General features: G+C 41.8%; 1 protein-coding gene across 1 annotated transcript in view; it reads left to right on the top strand.

Annotated features, from left to right (window-relative positions):
* The window catches only part of LOC139409644 (laminin subunit gamma-3-like), a 192,744-nt gene that overhangs the window by 33,649 nt on the left and 132,873 nt on the right, over positions 1-26,222 (top strand). The window contains exons 3-6 of the mRNA XM_071155064.1: positions 15,156-15,286; positions 17,299-17,465; positions 21,855-22,043; positions 22,229-22,346. Coding sequence (XP_071011165.1) covers positions 15,156-15,286; positions 17,299-17,465; positions 21,855-22,043; positions 22,229-22,346 — 605 coding nt within the window. The remainder of the gene's footprint in view (positions 1-15,155; positions 15,287-17,298; positions 17,466-21,854; positions 22,044-22,228; positions 22,347-26,222) is intronic.

Below are 26,222 nucleotides of genomic sequence, written 5' to 3'. Positions count from 1 at the left end.
CCCAGCTCAGTTAATCCCTACCATTGTCTCGCTGAGTTGTCATAATTTTTCAGCAAATGCACATTATCCCAGGGATGTTGGAAGACACAATGTAAGTAATCTAATTTTTGTCCCTCTAACTGCCCTGAATGCCTCTGTTGATCCTACAACAATTGCAGTAATCATGTGCCTATGAACCAAAATTATACTGTTAGCACTAAGGAGGTGTGCCCTAGTAGGAAGTCCACCGTGTGCAGCTCACCCTGCACTAACATAAATAACATGAGCATGTCTACTTCTGCTAACCTTCCCAGTAAAGCAATGAAAACAATCAAACATCCCAGAAAAGTGCTAAAAATAGCTTACATTAGCATATATAGCTTAAGAAACCAGGTTCATTAAATCAATAATTTGCAAGTAACAGATGACGTTCATATTCCAACCATCTCTGAAACTCACTTAGATAATACCTTTGATGATACAGTGGTAGCAATACATGGTTAAAACATCTACAGAAAGGACAGAAATGCCAATGGTGGAGGTGTTGCCATTTATATTCAGAACCACATTCCTGTAAAGCTTAGAGAGGATCTCATGTTAAATACTGTTTAACCTTTCCGCTAGTGGAACCCCTCGACAACATTCCGCTGAAAAGGCAGCGCGCGAAATTCAAAAATATTTTTCTGAAATATGTAACTTTCACACATTAACAAGTCCAATACAGCAAATGAACGATAAACATATTGATAATCTACCCATTGTGTCCGATTTCAAAAATGCTTTACAGCAAAAGCACAACATAACATGTTAGGTCATAGCCAAGTCAAAAAAACACAGCCATTTTCCAGCCAAAGAGGAGTCACAAAAAGCAGAAATATAGATAAAATTAATCACAAAACCTTTGATGATCTTCATCAGATGACACTCATAGGACATCATGTTACACAATACATGTATGTTTTGTTCGATAATGTGCATATTTATATCAAAAGATCTCAGTTTACATTGGCGCGTTACGTGCAGAAATGTTTTGATTCCAAAACATCTGGTGATTTTGTAGAAATACTCATAATAAACATTGATAAAAGATACAACTGTTATTCACAGAATTAAAGATAGACTTCTCCTTAATGCAACCACTGTGTCAGATTTCAAAAAAACTTTACGGAAAAAGCATAATCTGAGAATGGCGCTCAGAGCCCTATCCAACCAGAGAAATATCTGCCATTTTGGAGTAAACAGAAGTCAGAAATATTCACTTACCTTTGATGATCTTCATCAGAAGGCACTCCCAGGAATCCCAGTTCGACAATAAATGACTTATTTGTTCCATAAAGTTCCATAAAGTCCATCATTTAGGTCCAAATAGCCACTTGTTGTAATCCATCTTCATGAGGCGCAGGTACTTCGTCCAGACAAAAAATCGAGGAGTTCCGTTACAGTCCTTTAGAAAAATGTCAAACGATGTATGGAATCAATCTTTAGGATGTTTTTAACATAAAACATCAACAATGTTCCAACCGGAGAATTCCTATGTCTCAAGAAAAGCCCTGGAACGAGAGGTAATTCTGTCGGGAGCGTGAGTCATGAGACCAAGGCACTATGCCAGACCACTGACTCAAACAGGTCTCATGAGCCCCTCCTTTATAGTAGAATCCTCATTCAAGTTTCTAAAGACGGTTGACATCTAGTGGAAGGCGTAGGAAGTGCAACTTGACTCCATAGACACTGTGTATTCGGTAGGCCAAGCTTTGAAAAACGACAAACCTCAGATGTCCCACTTCCTGGTTGGATTTTTCTCAGGTTTTCGCCTGCCATATAAGTTCTGTTATACTCACAGACATCATTCAAACAGTTTTAGAAACGTCAGAGTGTTTTCTATCTAATACTAATAATAATATGCATATATTAGCACCTGGGACAGAGTAGGAGGCAGTTCACTCTGGGCACGCTATTCATCCAAAAGTGAAAATGCTACAGGTTCAACTGCCTCACCTAAAGCCCATTCTTGTGGGAAGCTGCTATAGACCACCAAGTGCTAACAGTCCATATCTGGACAACGTGTAAAATACTTGATAATGTATTTGATATCAACAGAGGTATATTTTCTGGATGATTTAAATATTGACTGGCTTTCATCAAGCTGCCCACTCAAGAAAAAGCTTCAAACTGTAACTAGTTCCTGCAACCTGGTTCAGGTTATCAGTCAACCTACCAGGGTAGTTACAAACAGCATAGGAATAAAATCATCAACATCTGTTGATCACAGCTTTACAAATGCTGCAGAAATGTGCTTTAAAGCAGTATCCGAATCCAACGGATGTAGTGATCACAATATATTAGTCGTATTTAGCTAAATCAAAGTTCCAAAGGCTGGGCCTAATGTCGTGTATAAGAGCTAGTGAGTTTTGTAGTGATTCCTATGTTGTTGATGTAAACAATATTTGTTGGTGTGTGGTTTGTAATGAGGAGCAACCAGATGCCGCACTTGACACATTTATGAAATGTCTTATTCCAGTTACTAATAAGCATGCACCCATGAAGGAAATGGCATCGACAGAGATGTTCGCCTTGCTTCAGGTCCTTAGAAAACTATGCAGTTATTTGTTTTTTTACGTATTTTTTCTTACTTTGTTAGCCCAGAAAATCTCAAGTGTTAATACATACAGCCAGGAAGGACTATTGGATATAAAAGCGATGTCAACTTACCATCATCACGACCAGGAATATGTCTTTCCTGAAGCGGATACTCTGTCGGCGCCATTTCCTTTGTCGGCGCCATTTCCAGACGGAGCAGCCTACTGGTCAGAATCAGAAGGCGAGCACACCATCCACCGCTTCAGAGCATATTACTCGCCAATGTCCAATGTCTAGATAACAAGGTGGACAACATTAGGGCACGAGTTGCCTTCCAGAGAGACATCAGAGATTGTAACATTCTCTGTTTCACGGAAACATGGCTCATTCGGGATATGTTGTCAGAGTCGGTACATCCACCCGGTTTCTTCACGCATTGCGCCGACAGAAACAAACATCTCTCTGGTAAGAAGAAGGGCGGGATTGTATGCCTTATGGTTAACGACTCATGGTGTAATCAGAACAACATACAGGAACTCAAGTTATTTTATTCACCTGACCTAGAATTCCTTACAATTAAATACCGACTGCATTATCTTCCAAGAGATTTCTCTACGATTATAGTCACAGCCGTGTATATCCCCCCCACAAGCAGATCCCTTGTCGGCCTTGAAAGAACTTCACTGGACTCTATGTAAACTAGAAACCATATATTCTAAGGGTGCATTTATTGTAGCTGGGGATTTTAACTAAGCTAACCTAAGAACAATACTTTCTAAATTATATCAGCACCTCAAATGCGTGACACGAGCTGGTAGTATTCTGGATCATTGCTATTCTAAATTCTGCGATGCATACAAAGCCCTCCCCTGCCCTACCTTCGGCAAGTCTGACCATGACTCCATTTTGTTACTCCCAGCCTAAAGACAGAAACTAAACCAGGAAACGCCCGTGCTCAGGTCAATACAACGCTGGTCTGACCAATGGATATATGGATTCCACGCTTCAAGTTTGAAGCGTGGAATCCATATGAATCCATACGCTTCAAGATTGCTTCGATCACGTGTACTGGGATATGTTCCGGATAGCCTCAGACAACAACATTGATGTATATGCTGACTCGATGAGTGAGTTTATTAGCAAGTGCATCGGAGATGTCGTACCCTCTGTGACTTCCCTAACCAGAAATCGTGGATTTGAAAATGAAAGCGAGAACCACCGCTTTTAATCATGGTAAGGCGACCGGAAACATGACCAAATACAAACAGTGCAGCTATTCCCTCCGCAAGGCAATCAAACAAGTAAAGCGTCAATATAGAGACAAAGTAGAGTCGCAATTCAACAGCTCAAACACTAGATGTATGTGGCAGAAAACCAGTCCCGTCGCTGACATCGACGTCTTACTCCCAGACAAACGAAACAACTTCTTTGCTCTCTTTGAGGACAATACAGTGCCACTGACACGGCCCACTACCAAAGCCTGTGGGCTCTCCTTCTCTGTGCCCAACGTGAGTAAAACATTTAAATGTGTTAACCTTAGCAAGGCTGCCGGCCCAGACGGCCTCCCTAGCCACGTCCTCAGAGCATGCGCAGACCAGCGGTCTGGTGTGTTTACGGACATATTCAACCAATCCCTATCCCAGTCTGTTGTCCCCACGTGCTTCAAGATGGCCACCATTGTTCCTGTTCCCAAGAAAGCTAAGGTAACTGAACCAAATTACTGTCGCCCCATTGCACTCACTTCTGTCATCATGAAGTGCTTTGAGAGACTAGTGAAGGATCATATCACATCCACCCTACCTGATACCCTAGACCCAGTCCAATTTGCTTACCGCCCCAATAGGTCCACTGAAGATGCAATCGCCATCACACTGCACACTGCCCTATCCCATCTGGACTAGAGGAATACCTATCAAGGCACAAGACGACTCAAATACAGACACAGGAGGCATATGGTTGGAGTCGTACAATGTTTATTCATCCAAAGGGGTAAGCAAGAGAATGGTTGTGGACAGGCAAAAAGGTCAAAACCAGATCAAAGTCCAGGAGGTACAGAGTGGCAGACAGGCTCATGGTCAAGGCAGGCAGAATGGTCAGACAGGCGGGTACAAAGTCCAGAAACAGGCAATGGTCAAATCTGGGAGGACTAGAAAAAGGAGAACGCAAAAAGCAGGAGAACTGGAAAAACGCTGGTTGACTTGGAAACATACAAGACGAAATACACTGGGGCAAATAAGCGACACCTGGAGAGGGTGGAGAATATCACAAGAACAGGTGAAACAGATCAGGGCGTGACAATACCTATGGAAGAATGCTGTTCATTGACTACAGCTCAGCATTTAACACCATAATACCCTCCAAACTCATCAATAAGCTCGAGACCCTGGGTCTCAAACCCCACCCTGTGCAACTGGGTCCTGGACATTCTGACGGGCCGCCCGCAGGTGGAGAAGGTAGGAAACAACATCTCCACCCTGCTGATCCTCAACACTGGGGCACCAGAAGGGTGCGTTCTCAGCCTTTACTCAATCATCAAGTTTGCAGACGGCACTACAGTGGTAGGCCTGATTACGAACAACGACGAGACGGCCTACAGGGAGGAGGTGAGGGCCCTCGGAGTATGGTGTCAGGAAAATAACCTCTCACTCAACGTCAACAAAAAAATGACATGATTGTGGACTTCAGGAAACAGCAGCATCCACATCGATGGGACAGTATTGGAGAAGATGGAAAGTTTTAAGTTCCTCTGTGTACACATCACGGACAAACTGAAATGGTCCACCCACACAGACAGCATGGTGAAGAAGGCGTAAAAACGCCTCTTCAACCTCAGGAGGCTGAAGAAATTCACAATCGAGAGCATCCTGTTGGGCTGTATCACCGCCTGGTACGGCAATTGCACCACCCTCAACCACAAGGCTCTCCAGAGGGTAATGCGGTCTGCACAACGCATCACCAAGGGCAATCTACCTGCCCTCCAGGACACCTACAGCCCCCGATGTCACAGGAAGGCCAAAAAGATAATCAAGGACAACAACCACCCGAGCCAATGCCTGTTCACCCCGTTATCATCCAGAAGGTGAGGTCAGTACAGGCACATCAAAGCTGAGACCAAGAGACTGAAAAACAACTTATCTCTCAAGGCCATTAGACTATTAAACAGCCATCACTAACATAGAGAGGCTACTGCCAACATAGACTCAAATCTCTGGCCACTTAAATAAATGGACTTAATAAAGGTATCACCAGTCACTTTAAATAACACCACTTTAATAATGTTTACATATCCTACATTACTCATCTCATATGTATATATACTGTATTCTATACCATCTACTGCATCTTGCCTATGCTCACCCTCATCCATCCATCTCGTCATTGCTCATCCACATATTATTTCTCATCCCTTTACATTTGTGTGTATTCGTGTGTATAAGGTAGTTGTTGTGAACTTGTTAGATTACTTCTTAGATATTACTGCATAGTCGGAACTAGAAGCACAAGCATTTCGCTACATTCGCATTAACATCTGCTAACCATGTGAATGTGACCAATAAAATTAGATTTCATTTGATGTATAAAAAAAAATGAATGTTGTCATGACGTTGGCCTGGGGATAGGTTTATGACAGTCATAAATACCTCTTCCCCCCTTTTTCTTCTCTCTACCCTACTGATGTGAAATTTGAAAACCCCTTAGTTAACATAGAGATTCTGGGAACATCAGAAGGTGGGGAGAAATGAACTATATTCTGGTAATCCGACCAATTGAACATATGCAGTGGTACTTAATGAATATGATGTCAGTTCGGTTGTCATCTGGGACATTCTCATCAATGACAGGATGACATAAACTCTACAGTGGAAAGTCTGCACATTGTAGTGTCGGAGTCACATGGAATTGTTGTTCAATTTAAATGTTTGAATATAAAATTATTGGTGAAGAGATGAAATGTAATTTTAGCTTCCAAATGAGAGATTTGGGTTTTCATAAGGTTAGGGCTCTGCTCAATCAGTGGCCCGCCCCTGTGAAGAGACATGGGTTATAAAACTTTTCAAACACACCCTTCTCGCTCCACTATATAAAGCCTTGATGAAAATGAAACCTCCTGTTCCAAGTATGTGAGGTCTGCAGCCTCTGCGTTAAAAGGACTAACATGTCAACTACAGAACTAAACCAACCTCAGCGTGAGCTTTGGTTGCGAATGGTATGAACTTTGAACTCTTATTCACTACAGAAGTGATACCTCCTAGCAGTTGAGTTAGCAACAGCAGCTGCAAACGCGGGCTATGAAGAACAGACAGAGTACCTCGTCTACCACACAACGACGTTACTACAACTATTCCAATTGACCACCAGAGACATTCTTCAAAAGACTCGGTTTGGCAACACGGCCTTCCATCTACCACCAACCTTCCGGTGCGCAGCTCAGAGTAAATATTTATTGCATTTTCCTTTTCCAAATGGGCGGTAATTTAGAATGCATAAGATACTGTATTTACAATAGCACAGCTTCTCCCTTTGTCCCCCAGTCTTCCCGCTCTTTCATTCAAACCTAGCCCCTTTTCTTTTGTGTAACCAGCTGTCATATCTGTTCCGCCCGCTAGGGACATTTTCCTTTTTGACGTAATTTGTAATCAAGGTATAATTCATTCTGTGTATACGTAATTCTGTGTGATTAGTTAGGTATTTAGTAAATAAATAATTAAACCCAATTTTGTATTGCTGATTCAACTTGTTAGCCAGGGTTCGGGAAGATAACCAAGAATTTACAACTTTCAGATGAGACTGAATTAAGGTGACGATTAATATTGACTGTTTGATGTAAAATATTACTAGGTCTTTAAGAGTTTATTCGGAAGATAACAGCTCTATAAATATTATTTAGTGGTGCCCCGACTTTCTAGTTAATTACATTTACACGATTAGCTCAATCAGGTAATATTAATTACGGAGAAAGGAGTTTATAGAATAGCATGTCATATCACTTAATCCGGCATAGCCAAAGACACGACAATGGTATGGTTGAGAAATGATATGGTTGAGTGGGATGAGGCAAAAAGAATGGCAAATAAGTCTGGCTGCACAACCGATTGGCAAATGTATACTACAAAATTAGAAATCTAAACTGAATAAACTAATCTGAATAAAAAGAAGAAACTACACTATGAAACAGGTAAATTATATATATGTATATATTTTTTCACCTTTATTTAACCAGGTAGGCCAGTTGAGAGCAAGTTCTCATTTACAACTGCGACCTGGCCAAGATAAAGCAAAGCAGTGCGACAAAAAGCAACACCACAGAGTTACACATGGAATAAACAAAAGTACAGTCAATAACAATAGAAAAATCTATATACAGTGTGTACAAATGGAGTAAGGAGGTAAGGTAATAAATAGGTCATAGTAGTGAAGCAATTACAACTTAGCAAATTAACAATGGAGTGATAGATGTGCAGATGATGATGTGCAAGTAGAAATACTGGTATGCAAAAGAGCAAAAAGCAGTAAATAAAAACACTAGGGGGATGAGGTAGCTCGTTGGCTGGCACTCGCTTCATATTCCTCACCAATCCCACTGGCCCCAGGTCATCTATAAGTCTAAAGCCCCACCTTGTCTCAGCTCACTGGTCACCATAGCAGCACCCACCCGTAGCACGCGCTCCAGCAGGTATAGTTCACTGGTCACCCCCAAAGCCAATTCCTCCTTTGGCTGCCTTTCCTTCCAGTTTTCTGCTGCCAATGACTGGAACGAATTTCAAAAATCACTGAAGCTGGAGACTCATTTCTCCCTCACTAACTTTAAGCATCAGCTGTCAGAGCAGCTCACCGATCATTGCACCTGTACATAGCACATCTGTAAATAGTCCATCCAACTTCATCATCCCCATATTGTTATTCATTTGCTATTAACTTGCTCCTCCACCCCAGTATCTCTACTTGCACATTCATCTTCTGCACATCTATCTCTCCAGTGTTAAATTGCTAAATTGTTTTTTCTTCGCCACTACGGCCTATTTATTGCCTTACCTCCCTCATCTTGCCTCATTTGTACACACTGTATATATTTTTTTGTATTGTGTTATTGACTGTACGTTTGTTTATTCCATGTGTAACTCTGTGTTGTTGTTTGTGTCACACTGCTTTGCTTTATCTTGGCCAGGTCACAGTTGGAAATGAGAACTTGTTCTCAACTGGCCTACCTGGTTAAATAAAGGTGAAATAAAACATTTTAAAAACTTTGGAGCACTTTAAATGACATTTTGGGCAAAAAGGCAAACTCAGCTGCATCATTCAATGAATCAGATGGCTTATTCATCACAAAACCAAATGATATTGCCAATTACTTTAATTATTTTTTTATTGGCAAGATTAGCAAATTTTGGAATGACATGCCAGCAACAAACACTGACACTACACATCCAAGTATATCTGATCAAATTATGAAAGACTGGCATTGTAATTTAGAATTCTGTAAAAGTGAGTGTGGAAGAGGGAAATTATTGTTGTCTATCAACGATGACAAGTCACCGGGGTCTGACAACTTGGATGGAAAATGATTGAGGATAATAGTGGACGAGAATACCACTCCTATTTGCCATATCTTCAATCTAAGCCTACTAGAAAGTGTGTGCCCTCAGGCCTGGGGGGAAGCAAAAGTAATTATGCTACCCAAGAATAGTAATGCCCCCTTTACTGGCTCAAATAACCAATCAATCAGCCTGTTACCAACCCTTAGTAAAGAACAAAATGTTTGCCCAGATACAAGGCTATTTTACTGTAAACAAATTGACAACATACTTTCAGCACGCTTATAGGGAAGGACATTCAACAAGCACGGCACTCACACAAATTACTGATGATTAGCTGAGAGACATTTTGTTAGATTTCAGTGCTGCTTTTGACATTATCAATCATAGTCTACTAATGGAAAAACGTATGTGGTATGGCTTTACACCCCCTGCTATATTGTGGATATAGAGTTTTCTGTCTAACAGACCACCAAGGGTGTTCTTTAATGGAACACTCTCCAACATAATCCAGGTAAAATCAGGAAATCCACAGGGCAGCTGTCTAGAACCCTTACTTTATTCCATCTTTACTAATGACATGGCACTGGCTTTGAGTGAAGTGTATATATGTATGCGGATGACTCAACACTATGCACGTCAGCTACTAGAGAGAGTGAAATCACTGCAACACTTAACATAGAGCTGTGGTTCATTTCAGAATGGGTGGCAAGGAATAAATTATTCCTAAATATTTAAAAAATGAAAAGTATTGTATTTGGGACAACTCATTAACTAAACTCTAAGCCTCAACTAAATATTGTAATAAATCATGTGGAAATTGAGCAAGTTGAGGTGACTAAACTGCTTGGAGTGACCCTGGATTGTAAATTGTCATGGTCAAAACTGTCATGCTAAGATGGGGAGAAGTCTGTCCATAATAAAGCGCGACTCTGCCTTTTTAACAACACTATCAACAAGGCTCTAGTTTTGACACACCTGGACTACTGTTCAGTCAAGTGGTCAGGTGCTACAAAGAGGGACCTTGGAAATGTACAATTGTCTCAGAACAGGGCAGCACGGCTGGCCCTTAAATGTACATTTGTAAGAAGTGTTGACATCCTGATTGCACAGAGGTGTCTGTTTAAACTATTGGCACACAGCATACCCCATAAGACATGCCACCAGAGGTCTCTTCACAATCCACAAGTCAAGAATAGACTATGGGAGGCTCATAGTACTACATAGAGCCATGGCTACATGGATCTCTACTCCACATCAGGTAACTGATGCAAGCAATAAAATGTGATTTAAAAAATACACCTTATGGAAAACACACACACACAGCTAATGGGGATCCTTAATAAATACAAATACCTGTTCTGTTTTTAATAATGAACAAAAAACAACGATTGTGAAGGAAAATAGATGATCTCTGTGACCCCTTAAAACATTATTATTTCCTTAGTATTCCCATGATATGGACACGGCTAAGAGCTATAAACATTAGCATAACCCCCTGTGTGAAGCTTCTTCATGAAACTACATTCTGTCATTGTCTGACAGCAGGTTTTAGATAAACCGAGAGAGAGAAAGGAATAGAGAGATAAATAGAGAGAGAGGGAGGAGGAGAGAGAGAGAGAGAGAGAAGTAAGCATCAAAAAGAGGCTTGGGAGGGTTGAATCATCCTGAGTTGGTTGTTTTAAATCTGTAACGAAGAGGACTCCAGGATATAGTTGATCAAAGAGTATCTCCTCCTCGGTTACATCCGTGGGTTGGACGGGTTTAGGGTCATTAAACAATACTTTAAAAAATCCATAAATGTGTAATTATTGTGCAATTTATGTAGTCTACATTGAGGTTTTTCTTTCATTATTTTAGGCTATCTGGTATTAGTTTATAAGCCTAAGCTTTAGGGCTTAACTGTACTCACACCAAATTGCCTACACAGCCAATCGCCAAATAATGCTTTTGGTGACGGGCAGAAAAAGTTGAAGTTGTGTTGAAGTTTAATTCAAGAAGACAAAAGCTGCGAAAGGAGAGTTGAAAATAAAGAAAAGGGATGGCCAGAAAAGTAATGTTTTGAAAAGATTTGGTGAAGTGGTAAAAGAGGATGATAGCAGTGCCAGCCATGTTAGGTGTGATGATTGTGAGGCGCCATACAAATTCGACAGTCACAAGACAGGACTTTAAATAGGACTATGACATGTCAAGGGAACTGTAGCCTACTGTTTAGATGGGTTAAATGGAAACTGAAATCTTGTTCATTGACTAACCAGAATAACCTACTGTTTTTATGGCAAACTCCAAAGTCCTCTGATAACACTCGTCCTTATGCGAATCGACATCCCTGTGTTTTGAGAGAAATATTTGAGTTTTACAGGTGTTGCTCGCGGTTTGAGCAAGAAAACAATAACTGACTCGATAAATTTAACAAAGTGATGTGCATAAAATATATATGAAGGGCCTATATATGTCAACTTTCACAGTGAATGCTTTTGTTTATATGTTTTGTGCGAGTTAATTGGACATCGGCAAATGCATCGTAGAACATATTGTGCCTCTTTAATGAAACACTTTCTGTTACTAGATCCCAAAGCAGCATACATCTGAGCTAAACTGAGCTAAACAAGTTCACTTCCTCATCCATAGCCTAAAAATGCATATCAAGTGCAAGTTAGCTGTTTTGGCTCACATCTGAAGACTGGGGGGCATTTAGGACGTCTTCTACTGCGGATCACTAAAATATTTGAATGATTATGATCACACTTCTTCAATTCAAATATTATGGCAACACTATAGCAAAGATGGTTTGATATGGTTTAGAAACTTGCGAACCAAGCTCGATTTGTTAGTGTAGCCTGTTATCGCCTGGACTTGTTGAAATATCTTCACACCTAGAAAAAAACTCCAGGCTTCCATCATAATAATTGATGTATTAAAAATATTTAAAAATTAAGAAAGAATTACAGGTGGCAGTTTGGAAAAAAACTTATCCCACCTGAATCATCCTCTGGAATAACGGACATTCTGGGGTAATAAATACATAACCAACGTTCTCTAATAATACTGGCCCGTGCGAATAGTGCTCAAGCCTTAATAATAACTCCTGCAGAATTAAACATTTGATATAACATGATATACCAAAGCAACATTTGGACTTGGGAACAGGAGTGGAGGAATATGGTGTATTTCGTTCTGCACCTTGAGAGAATGCATTGTTCAGTTAGATACCATCTGTAGAGGTGCTGTCTTCATCATAAAAGCTGATAGTATTTCTCCCAAATAAAATATGCATCGAAGACGAACTTAAATCTTATCAGAAACACATTGGGTCATTTTCACAGCTTTGTTTTTCCTTACAACCAGTCAAACTTATGTAATTTGTACATTTTGCACAGAAAATCTTTCCTGTTTTTATTTTTGTTGCTTTATTATATTTTCTCCCCAGTCCCTTAACGTCTTTTCTCCGCGAAAGATGACAGAGAAAACTTTACCGATGTCAACTAGATTGAATCATGAATTCTATTACATTATTCTGTTGGGCAAGGGTTTATTTAGTCTTTGAGGGCAACGTATATTGACAAAAGAGAAGTTACATGTATCTAATTACAGACAAGTTGACTGACAAATAGCCTACCAAAATGTCAGAAATTATAAGCAGACACCTATTTAAATCAGGCAAAACAACCCCCTGTCAAAAATAATTCTGCAGTCTTTGACTGTAATCTATAGCGCATTTTCTATATTTGCGGGTTAGGGTTGGGTGTGGGCCTCATATTTTCACTTTATCACATGTAGTTGGGCGGATGCGGATGGGTTATTAACAGTTGTGGGTGGGTGGGGTGAACAAACAGCTGACCCACGCACCACTTCTCTCCACGCTAACTCACAGGTGGCCCTACAGAATCTCTTACAAACGACAATCAGAGAGACTCTTAGACAGCCTTATAGAATAATAGTCATTGAGGCAGTGCTAAATATAAAGTTTTACTGCAGTAGCACTGCTTTATATACACAGTAACAGATCACACAAAACAAGTTGTGAAGCTAACTTGAGAGGACAATTATTGGTTGCATTTTACATGAACTTGTCCAAATAATAGTTTAATTTAATATACATTTTTATTGACTGTATGTTTGTTTATTCCATGTGTAACTTTGTGTTGTTGTATGTGTCTAACTGCTGTGCTTTGTCTTGGCCAGGTCGCAATTGTAAATGAGAACTTGTTCTCAACTAGCCTACCTGGTTAAATAAAGGTGAAATAAATAAAAATAAATAAAAAATATAGTGTTTGAAAAATATATTATAGACTTAATTAGTTGTCACTATGTTTCAATCTTGCTATAGAGAAAAATCCCCTACTTTTCTTCTTCTTGAAGTCGAGTTGTCACATGTTCTCATATATGTGGTCTTATAGGCTAACTATATTCAATAAGAATCAACATCATACAAGGTGCTACCCAATTCCCCTAGTCCTTGGTACGACATGCTAGCCAGGAGATCTTGAGGCAGGCGTACAGTACATGTACCCAACTGTTCCACATGTTGTTCGTCTGAGGCCTATCCTCTCCACTCTCCTACCGTTCCTCTCATTCCCCTGGTCCCCTACTTCAAACACCCCTCAGGGGAGAGTGTACATAAAACACAACACAGGATTAAAACAGGCTTTTTCGGGATGTCATACAGTCCACAGAGTCCCCAACCAGCCAAGTGAAAGACACAACGTTTCTGTAATCTATTAGTTTTAAAGTTGTGAGGAGAGAAACATTCCCTTATTCCATCTTTTCTCCTTTTGTTCTCTCCTCAACTGACCCTGTTTGATCTTCCTCCCCCTATTTCTCTCTTCTGTTTACCTTTATCCTGCTGTTTGTCTTTCCCTCTTTCTTTCCTCTCCCCTCCCTCGCTTCGTCTCCACCTCTCACAATCTATTCTATTTAACTGTTTCCAACTCAGCCCCTCCATGGTGCATTCAGCTTCATATACTGTAGCTGTCATCATATCTGTGTGCTGCTAAAACCTTATCCATTATAATGAAAGAGTCTGGGAACCCTGTACCAAGTCTCCTCTCTAGCTTATATCGTCTCTTTATCTCTTTTCATTTCATCTCTATTTATTTCTTATTTCGTTCTTCTATTATATCTCTTTCAGAGCCACACCCTGCCCTTCCCCTCTTTCTCTTGACTCCCATTCACTTTCTATCTTTCTCTCTCTCCCCGCTTTCTCTCCCATCCTATTCTTCCTCCACCTTCTGACCGAGCCTGAATCTGTCTTTACCTTTCCCTTTTGTTCTCCATCTCAACCCATTACTTCCCTCCGACCGCTCTAACCCTTCCCGCTCATGTCCCTCTCCTCTCAGTCCCACTCTGTAGGAGTAGCTGACAGCCACCATCCCTCCATCCCCCCCTCCTCATCCCCCTCTCCTCTCGGTCCCACTCTGTAGGAGTAGCTGACAGCCACCATCCCTCCATCCCCTCCTCCTCATCCCCCTCTCCTCTCGGTCCCACTCTGTAGGAGTAGCTGACAGCCACCATCCCTCCATCCCCTCCTCCTCATCCCCCTCTCCTCTCAGTCCCACTCTGTAGGAGTAGCTGACAGCCACCATCCCTCCATCCCCTCCTCCTCATCCCCCTCTCCTCTCAGTCCCACTCTGTAGGAGTAGCTAACAGCCACCATCCCTCCATCCCCTCCTCCTCATCCCCCTCTCCTCTCGGTCCCACTCTGTAGGAGTAGCTGACAGCCACCATCCCTCCATCCCCTCCTCCTCATCCCCCTCTCCTCTCGGTCCCACTTGGTAGGAGTAGCTGACAGCCACCATCCCTCCATCCCCTCCTCCTCATGTCCCTCTCCTCTCGGTCCCACTCTGTAGGAGTAGCTGACAGCCACCATCCCTCCATCCCCTCCTCCTCATCCCCCTCTCCTCTCGGTCCCACTCTGTAGGAGTAGCTGACAGCCACCATCCCTCCATCCCCTTCCCGCTCATGTCCCTCTCCTCTGGGTCCCACTCTGTAGGAGTAGCTGACAGCCACCATCCCTCCATCCCCTCCTCCTCATCCCCCTCTCCTTGTCTCTGTCTCATCCTTTAGGAGTGGGTGACAGCCACTGACCTGCTCATCTCTCTGGACAGGCTCAACACATTCGGAGATGAGTTCTTCAAGGACGCCAAGGTGCTGCGATCCTACTTCTACGCCATCTCCGATTTCTCCGTAGGCGCCAGGTAACACACACCTGACGTCTAAGAGAGGGAGGGAGAGAAAAAGGAAGAGAACAAGAGAAGGAGCGAAGAAGAGAGGGAGAGAAGAAGAGAGAGAGCCTGTTTGCTTTGATTTATCTTTGTCTTTGCTCATTTCTCAGACAGACTCGACTATGAAACAACAACCCAGCTCGTTATAGTGACCCATTTTGTAGATAATAAAATAGATATTAAAACAGATAATAAAATGCTTCTCCACATTTCCTCCCTCTCTGTATCCTTTTTACATAACAAATAGTCTAACTCAACACAAGCCCTATACAGTAGATTGTAAGGCTACAATCTACCAAGTTCCCCCCTAAAAAGAACAGAGCCACATCATCCTCCTCTGTCCCCATGTCTTTTCCATCACTGTCCCTGCTCTGTCTCTTGTCCTCAGACCTGGGTTCAAATTCTATTTGAAATCATTCAAAAACGGCAAAAACGGCGCAACTGGCACTCCGGGTAGACCAGAGCAAACACTCCAAGTATTTGAAAGATTTCAAATAATACTTGAACACAGGTCTGCTGGTCCCTGGGCTTATTCCTCACAGTAACGAGAAGGGACAACAGGAGGCGGGCAGCACAGACAGGATGTCCATGGGCACGGCACAATAACATGAACCTTCTTAAGTAGTTGAGATGAAGCCTTCACTGCTTCAACAGGATCTGACACCTGTCAGAAGTGTTTATGATCAAAGCGAGGGGTGACAGTTTGACAAATGACCCAACAATGTCACCATGACACCTGAGGGAATGAAGGGGGGCAAGCTGACAACTTGTTGGGCTTGCGTAGTCAGCCTAGCTTGTTGAATTGGCCAGAGCAGTGTTAGCACTTGTCGCTTGGTCAATTCGCACACTGAATGTTATGAATGGACACAATTAGTGTCAGGGTATGTCAATGTGTTGGATTAAATGGTCAGCTAGTGGAGTATAGTAACTAAAAATAGTAAAAAGAAATGGTCCAGAACTGACGGACTACTAAGCTGCTATATGAGCTATTCTCTGTGCCATATTCATTATTGTGGTTGTCAAGATTACCTCAGAGTTTACTACTAGAGACATCTGAGTTGGTGGTTGGGGGCAATTTTCACTTTCTTACTAACAACTTCCTTGTCACAACAACAACAACAACAGAAACAGAAATAACTGATTGGGAGCCGTTAGCATAAAGAGTCTGGATCTGGGACAGCTGGTTAAATCTGACAGGGACAGGCGATGATAAGCCCCCCTCTTCCCTCACAGAAAGGCCCTCTGCAGAACCAATGACAGAGGATGCACCCCAAATGGCACTCTATTTCATGCACTACTTTTTACCAGGGCCCAAAGAGCTCTAGTCAAAAGTAATGCACTGTATAGGGAAGAGGGTGTCAGTTGGGATGCAAGCAGGCACTATACAGAGTCAACACAACAAGGAGAATAAGACACTGTCATCCTCACCGTGTGACAGTAAAGATAGGGCCTCAGCTAACAGCTATTGGCCAAACATCCTTGATCATTAAATTACTTCTAGACATAGGAAATGGTCTTTTCTCGACTGGTTGGAAAGGATATGCATAACTTGATATATAGCACAATAACTCACATGCACACACATACACACACAGTGACTGGTAGTTGAAGTTGTTTACGCTCAGGGACATCTTGTGCAGACGAGAGTTGGGCACACAGGGGAGATGAGCAGAACAGTATTCACTGAAGGGTATAAAACCCCACGTTATCCAAGGCGATGTACTGTATCTGCCACTGATAGGTAATGGGAGGTGAAAAGTCACAGTGAAAATACTTTCTCATTTTACATCTCCTCCGTTCTGTCCTATTCTCTGTTCTCTGTTAATTTTCTTTTATGTGTGTGTATGTGTTTGTGTGTGTGCGTATTCGTACATGCGTGCACGTGTGTGCGCTCAGTGCATATACTGTAAGTTTGAGTCCATACAAGTGTATATCTGTAAATGTGTGTGTGGGTACACACACACCTCTCCATCTTTATCCGCCAGGTGTAAGTGTAATGGCCATGGCAGTGAGTGTGTGTTGGACGAGCAGGGGGCTCTGGTGTGTGACTGCCAGCATCACACTGTCGGGGTGGACTGCCAGAGGTGTCACCCATTCTACCAGGACAGGCCTTGGGCCAGGGCCACCGGAGACTCTGCCAACCAGTGTATGAGTAAGTATTGGAGATTGGTTTAGTTTAGTCACCCCTGGGGAAATGTATAGTTGGGGTAGTGTTTGAGTAAGTATTGGAGATCGGTTTAATTCAGTCACCCCTGGGGAAATGTATAGTTGGGGTAGTGTATGAGTAAGTATTGGAGATTGGTTTAGTTCAGTCACCCCTGGGGAAATGTTTAGTTGGGGTAGTGTATGAGTGAGTATTGGAGATTCGTTTAGTTCAGTCACCCCTGGGGAAATGTATAGTTGGGTTAGTGTATGAGTGAGTATTGGAGATTCGTTTAGTTCAGTCACCCCTGGGGAAATGTATAGTTGGGTTAGTGTATGAGTGAGTATTGGAGATTCGTTTAGTTCAGTCACCCCTGGGGAAATGTATAGTTGGGTTAGTGTATGAGTGAGTATTGGAGATTCGTTTAGTTCAGTCACCCCTGGGGAAATGTATAGTTGGGTTAGTGTATGAGTGAGTATTGCAGGCAAGTTCCTTTAGGAATACATAAAGTATTAGTGAGTACTCAGGGATTTGTTCAAAGAACCCTCTGAGTAGGCTACAGGAGAGTTGGAGGGAGGACAGCTGAACCCTCTGAGTAGGCTACAGGAGAGTTGGAGGGAGGACAGCTGAACCCTCTGAGTAGGCTACAGGAGAGCTGGAGGGAGGACAGCTGAACCCTCTGAGTAGGCTACAGAAGAGCTGGAGGGAGGACAGCTGAACCCTCTGAGTAGGCTACAGGAGAGCTGGAGGGAGGACAGCTGAACCCTCTGAGTAGGCTACAGGAGAGTTGGAGGGAGGACAGCTGAACCCTTTGAGTAGGCTACAGGAGAGCTGGAGGGAGGACAGCTGAACCCTCTGAGTGGGCTACAGGAGAGTTGGAGGGAGGACAGCTGAACATTGATGTACAGTAACCACATAACACTGTATTTACAAAGCATACCTGATATTGAACGTATCATATGTAAATGTAAGATGTTGGTGTAGCCTTTACTTAACCTTATCCAAATTGCTAACCCTAACCTTACATTTTTGTTCTCATATATTTTTACAATATATAACAGTTTTGCAGCTGGCTCATCTAGCGGAAATCGCTCACTTCTGCCTCCAGGGCAAGATTCATGACAATAAACATCAACCTGCTGCTGTATGTGTGTGCGCATGTGTGTATATGTACATGTGTACATGCCTGTGTGTGTGTGTGTGTGTGTGTGTGTGTGTGTGTGTGTGTGTGTGTGTGTGTGTGTGTGTGTGTGTGTGTGTGTGTGTGTGTGCGTGCGTGCGTGCGTGCGTGCGTGCGTGCGTAGAAATTAGCGTGAGTGCAAATATCAGCGCGGTTCAGGCTTATCGCGCTGTGCACTGAGCGGTGAATGCTTCTTTTGAACACTTCTGAGGAGGAATTGTAATTGGTTGGACTGATAAACCCATAAAGGAGAGGCCTCGTTAATTGTTTTTATGCTTGATTCTATTAAGAAACAAGCTTGTTTTAATTACACTCATGCTGTGTTCTAAATAGCACCCTTTCCTATATAGTGTACTTTACCTTTGACCAGGGCACATAGGGCTATGATCAAATCTATTGCACATGTAGGGAATAGGGTGCAATTTGGGAGGAAGCCTGAGTCTCTGTACCAAACAGGTGGCATTTTTAAATAGACTGCCGCATGCAGCTGCACTGTACTGTAAAGGAAAAAATGAATATATTATTAAATACATAGAAGAAAAGAAGCACTGAATGTGAAAGAACTAGAGAGTAGAAGTGAATGCTCTGTGTATTATAATGTTCAGCCTCCATATTCGGCGAGATAGAAACTAATTTTGCCGCAGCTTACCGGACCAAGCTCTGTCTCTCTCTTCTCTGCCGTGTATGGCATGTGTCTGGAACCAGTACCATATGGCCCTACTTGTCAGAACACAAACACTTTAATTGACAGACAGACAGACAGACAGACAGACAGACAGACAGACAGACAGACAGACAGACAGACAGACAGACAGACAGACAGACAGACAGACAGACATTTATGTTGTCACAACATCCTTCTGGTTATTACCAAGTTACTTAGCAGACATAAGTGTCTAATTTAGCTTACTATCCACTTCCTAGTTGGAAAGACATTTTAGTAAGTGCACCTGAGATACCTGCCTTGAATACATGTGTAATGATTTAGGCAGACTCAATCTATTTGCAGTCAGACACATTATCACTCATGATCAACTTTAAACGGTATATACTGTATGAACAATTTTAGCAGGGAAAACAACTGTTACAAAACAACTCAACATCCACCCAGTAGCCTATTCCCAACCAACAGTAATCTAATTTCCCCTCGTTTAAAAAAATCACACTATTGATGGATTTCTATCAATTGCTCTGAGACATCATTGGGGGAATCAATGGTCAGCATTTTAGATCATGTAGCTAGGCTATCCTATGAAATAATTTTGCAACAAAATGTTCTGACACAACAGCCCAGTAGTCAAATGACATGTCACTACGTTTCATTTACAGGTGTCCATGTCAATAGAGTGACAAATAAATGACAAGGTGCTTTGCAAAGTATAGGACTGGCTATTTATCACTGACATGTGCAGATCATAACAGCTGTAATATCACAATGTCATTTTTTTAATGAAAAATATGAGACGCAGGGATGGATTGATCAGGGGATGTTCATTCAACAAACAACCAGTTAGCTGTTCAACTCGATGCCTATCAAGTAGCCTACCAGGTACCCATATGTCCAAAAGGCTACTGACTGGGAGTGTACACTGTGTGAATGGTAGCTGCCACAGTCTAGAAAACTCCTCAGACTAGCCTGTTATTCAGGCCATTATTGGAAGGACAGCGCAGTGCATGAACAAGGCAGGGAGAAAGAGAGAGAGATAAAGACAGAGAGAGAGATAAAGAGAGAGAGAGAGAGAGAGAGATTGCAGCCCACGTGACCACTGCGGCTGTAGGTGCGCACATTTTCCACCTCAAGAAAGCACTCACTAGCCTAGCTAGCTACTGTAATGAATAGCGAGATGTAGATATGTTGATTGCAGAAACTGTGCAAAGCTGGTGGACATGAAAATCAAACACGTCATTCTCCTCATTGATGGGCTGGACACCATTCGGAATAGACTGGAGCTTCTTCGTCTCCACATTTCAGCACCACATCCAACTTTCAACTATACTAGGCTACTTTAGCTACTACTAGGCTACTTTAGCTACTACTAGGCTACTTTAGCTACTACTAGGCTACTTTAGCTACTACTAGGCTACTTTAGCTACTACTAGGCTACCTACTGTATTATGGTCACAGTCGGCTATGTACAGACAACGTTCAGAAATGCTACAGTCATTTAAATACATCAATAAAGTAGTTGAAAAGAGGTAGCCTTTGACTGGAAGCCATGTTCCAGTTGGCCTAAATGAGCTTAAGATGAAATTTTCAACGGTGATTATTATCAGGGAGGTTAGGTAAGGTTATGTCTATGGCCACCAATGACATGATCAATGTTGCAAATGTGAAGTGTAAGCCATTGATCATATAGGCATCCCACTGGGCACACACTGGTTGAATCGACGTTGAACCAACTTGTAATAGACGTTGAGATGACATCTGTGCCCAGTGGGCTGTCGCATATGTGGATGTTGAAAATAGAGATTTATTTGTATTTCTAGAATCAGATACCTATATAATTGACAAAGCAGGTCCATCTTAATTCTGCTATTAGGCAATAGGATATTGACTACATTTCCCCTGTTTTTCGATGGCCTCTGCTATAGTAGACTGTTATGCTGCAGTTGATTGACTCGTTCCCAGAGTGACCTCCATTGTTTCAGAATTACACATTTCCAGAACGCTTTAAAAAGTATGTTTACAAGCTGTTGGTCTAAATTCATATTGTTAATTTTTTAGGAATCAAACTTAACAGAAAATTTGATGTGTAATAAAATAGGATATTTTCTAGAATCCTAAACCTCATGTAGCCAGACAGAGAGATAGCAGAATACTGCAGTGGAGAGGAAATGAAGAGTACTCTACCGAGCCCTGTGATTGGAGGTTATCGATTGAGTAATCGTCTCTTGTACAAACACTTATTAGCGTTATCACGGTGCCCCCTGACTAAGTGATTGGCTGATCATTAGGCCCGTGTGAAATGGGATTATAAATGTACCTGTACATTAGGATCCAATCCCACACGCATAATCTCTCATAAGCATACAGTAACCCCCATCCATTCTCTCTCACTTTTCCTCCCCATCTCACTCTCCCTCTCTCGCCATTTACCTGACCTCATCTCCTCCCTCTCTCTCCCCTCCCTCTCTTTTTGTTCATCTTTTCCTTCCTTCCATACCACCCACCCACCTTCTCTTCCTCTCGCTATCCCCCCTCCTCTCTCTCTCCTCAGAGTGTAACTGCAGTGGGCAGGCGGATGTGTGTGTGTTCGATGCGGAGCAGTACCGAAGCACAGCAAGTGGGGGGCGCTGTGTAGACTGTAGGGACCAGACTGATGGACCGCATTGTGAACGCTGTAGAGAGAACCACTACCGACGGTCACCACAGGACCCCTGCAGCCCCTGTGACTGTAACACCATGGGTAAACCATGTATTTTAGACTGCTTCATATTAAGGCATCATAAACATGAACTATCCATCCATCTCTCAACCACTCACTCACTCACTCACTCACTCACCCTGTCATTCTCTCTCTCTCTCTCCCTCCCTCCCTCCCTCCCTCCCTCCCTCCCTCCCTCCCTCCCTCCCTCCCTCCCTCCCTCCCAGGTTCTGTGAGTCTGCAGTGTGGTGTGGAGGGGAAGTGTGAGTGCAGACCCAGTGTGTCAGGGGTGAAGTGTGACACCTGTCAACCCGGTTTCCACTCCCTCAGACCTGGCGGCTGCAGGTACACACACACATGTACACAGAAAAATAAACAAAGACTTTGATGACAGAGGGAGAGTAATAGAACAATGCAGGTTTTTTTGAAAGGATATTTTTTCTTTCTGTTTGCGTCTAATCTACGACCACGTTCTGTAGGCCACAATATTGTAGAACTATCTGCCGGGTCAGTATATTGCACTCCTGAATGCAACCCTGTGTGGGGTGTGTGTTCATATTTAATTTCAACATGAAGACATTATTTTAGAAGCACATCTTAACTTTCCTTGAACCTCTGGTGTAGAGAAGCCCAGCAATCCAATTCTAGTTTGTGTTTATTGATTTATCTTGTTATGCTGCGTTGGTTCTAGCCATTAGAAACTCACTATCCCTGACCCTATTTGCTTCTGTAGTGTTGAGGTGTATGCCATGGCTGAGCAGAACACCAACATGTGGACTTTCATCCAGTTTGCAACAACTATCCACTCTTGCTGTTTTTGCTAATTCATCACTACTGTTACCTGATCTATTAACAACACCGCTATTTGCAATTTCATTACAATAAACTTGATATAGTAAACAGTAACTAAACCTATCACAAAGATAGAGTGAACAGTACCTACTCCTATCCCCTTGACACAGTAAAACAGTAACTACACTTATCCCCTTGATATAGTAAATAATAACTACACATATCCCATTGATATAGTAAACAATACCCACTCCTATCACCTTAATATGGTAAACAGTACCCACTCCTATCCCCTTGAAATAGTAAACGCACCTACTCCTATCCACTTGATATACGATACAGCACCTACACCTGTCCCTTACATATAGTAAACAATACCTGATCATATCCCATGTATATAGTAAACAGTACCAACTCCTATACCCTTCATATAGTAAACAGTACCCATTCCTCTTAATATAGTAAACAGTACCTAAACCTATCCCATTAATATAGTAAACAGTACCTAATCATATCCATTTGAAATAGTAAACAGTACCCACTCCTATCCCCCTGATATAGTAAACAGTACCCACTCCTATCCCCTTCATACAGTGAACACTACCCACTCCTATCCCCTTAATGTAGTAAACAGTACCTACACCTGTCCCATTCATATACTAAACAGTAAACTCCAATATCCCCTTAGAGTAAAAATGTCCCACTCCTATCCAGTTAATAAAGTAAACAGTACCAACTCCTATCCCCTTAATATAGTAAACAGTCAGTACCTACTCATATCCCTTAATATAGTAAACAGTACCCACTCCTATCCCCTTGATGTAGTAAACAGTACCTATACCTATCCCCTTGACATAGTAGACAGTACCTACACCTATCTTCTACACCTTCTACACCTGCATTGCTTGCTGTTTGGGGTTTTAGGCTGGGTTTCTGTGCAGCACTTTGAGATATCAGCTGATGTACGAAGGGCTATATAAATACATTTGATTTGATTTGATCCCATTGACATAGTAAACAGTACCTACACCTATCCCCTTAATATAGTAAACAGTACCTACACCTATCCCCTTGACATAGTAAACAGTACCTACACCTATCCCCTTGATATAGTAAACAGTACCTGCTCCTATCCCCTTAATATAGTAAACTGTACCTTCTACTATCCCCTTGATATAGTAAACCGTATCTACACCTATCCCCTTATATAGTAAACCGTACCTACACCTATCACCTTAATATAGTAAACAGGACATACTCCAATGCTCTTAAAATAGTAAACAGTACCTCCTCCTATCCCCTTCATATTGTAAACCTTACATAAAACATATCCCCATTATATAGTAAACAGTACCTACAGCTACACATGTAATATAGTAAACAGAACCTAAACATATCCCCTTCAAATAGTAAAGAGTACCCACTCCTATCCCCTTGATATAGAAAACAGTTGCTCCTCCTAGCCCCTTGATTTTGCAAAAGGTACCTACACCTATCCCTTTAATATAGTAAACAGTACCCACTGCTATCTCCTTGATATAGTAAACAGTACCTACACCTATCCCGTTGACATAGTAAACAGTACCCACGCCTATCCCCTTAATGTAGTAAATGGTACCTCCTCCTAATCCCTTGATATAGTAAACAGTACCTACGCCAATCCCTTTTAAATACTAAACATTACCTACACCTATCACCCAATATAGTAAACAGAACCAACTCCTATCCCATTAATATAGTAAACAGTACCCACTCCTATCCTCTTGATATAGTAAACAGTACATATACCATTCCCTTTGATATAGTAAACAGTACCCACTCCTATACTATTTATGAGGTAAACAACACCTACACCTATCCCCTTGAAATACTAATACTAATACAGTACCCACTCCTATCCTCTTAATTTAGCAAAACGAACCCACTCCTATCCAATTGGCCTGAGACTTTAACTTCTTGATTCTACTTGAGACGCATATGTCTCAACTAGGCACCTGGAAATGCAAATGCGCTACGCTAAATGCTAAATGTACTCGTTAAAACTCAAACCTTGATCAAAATTCACAAGCAGGGTATTGAATTAAAGCTACACTCGTTGTGAACCTAGCCAACAAGTCAGATTTTTAAAATGCTTTTCGGCGAAAGCATGAGAAGCTATTATCTGATAGCATGCAACACCTCAAAATGCCTGAATGCGACGTAAACAAAGACTTTGCTTATCCGGCGCTGCACAAAACGCAGAAATAAAATATAAAACATTCATTACCTTTGACGAGCTTCTTTCTTGGCACTCCTATATGCCCCATAAACATCACTATTGGGTCTTTTTTTCGTTTAAATCGGTCCATATATACCCAAAATAGCTTTCTATGGAAGCTGTGTCATTCAGAAAAAAACATTGTTTTTAAACGCTGCGTCATTTTTTAAAATTAAAAAAGTCGACGATAAACTTTCACAAAACACTTCGAAATCCTTTTGTAATCCAACTTTAGGTATTAGTAAACGTTTATAATCTATCAAAATGATTACAGGGCGATGTATATTCAATAGCTCCTCGTCTGCAAATCAATGGCTGCCAATGTCCACATTCAAAGCATCCTGGTGGAGACCGGAAGAAACAGAATCCAGATAGTTGGATTTTCCAACAAAAAATTCAATTGAAAATGACGACAATGGCGACATCGTGTGGAATTTGTATGAATTGCATGCAGGTCGATATTAAATTTTGTCCCTTTTTAACAACCCATGAAAGTGACTTATGGAAATTATTTTTAGCTTTCAGAGAGCAGTTTTTCTTGCGTTTTTCAATGAAACACACGATCTGTTATAGTCACAGCCGTGATTTAACCAGTTTTAGAAACTTCAGAGTGTTTTCTATCCACACATACTAATCATATGCATATACTATATTCCTGGCATGAGTAGCAGGACGCTGAAAAGTTGCGCGATTTTTAACAGAATGTTCGAAAAAGGAAGGGGTAGACTTAAGAGGTTTTAATGCAGGGAAACTTAAATCAGTTCCACCAAATCTCTATCAACATGTTAAATGTGCAACCAGAGGGAAAACAATTCAAGATCACCTGTACTCCACACACAGAGAAGCGTACAAAGCTCTCCCACGCCCTCCATTTGGTAAATCCGACCACAACTCTATCCTCTTGATTCCTGCTTACAAGCTAAAATGAATGCAGGAAGCACCAGTGACTGTCTAAAAAAAATGGTCAGATGAAGCAGATGCTAAACTACAGGACTGCTTTGCTATCACAGACTGTTCCGGGATTCTTCCGATGACATTGAGGAGTACACCACATCAGTCACTGGCTTTATCAATAAGTGCATCGAGGACGTCGTCCCCACAGTGACTGTATTACAGGCAACATTCGCACTGAGCTAAACTGTAGAACTGCCATAAGACTCCTGAACAGGTAA

This window comes from Oncorhynchus clarkii, chromosome 5 (genome assembly GCF_045791955.1).
Source record: "Oncorhynchus clarkii lewisi isolate Uvic-CL-2024 chromosome 5, UVic_Ocla_1.0, whole genome shotgun sequence".
Classification (NCBI taxonomy): Eukaryota; Metazoa; Chordata; class Actinopteri; order Salmoniformes; family Salmonidae; genus Oncorhynchus; species Oncorhynchus clarkii.
Note: the sequence above shows the minus strand (reverse complement) of the source record. Positions and strands in the feature narration are given on the sequence as shown.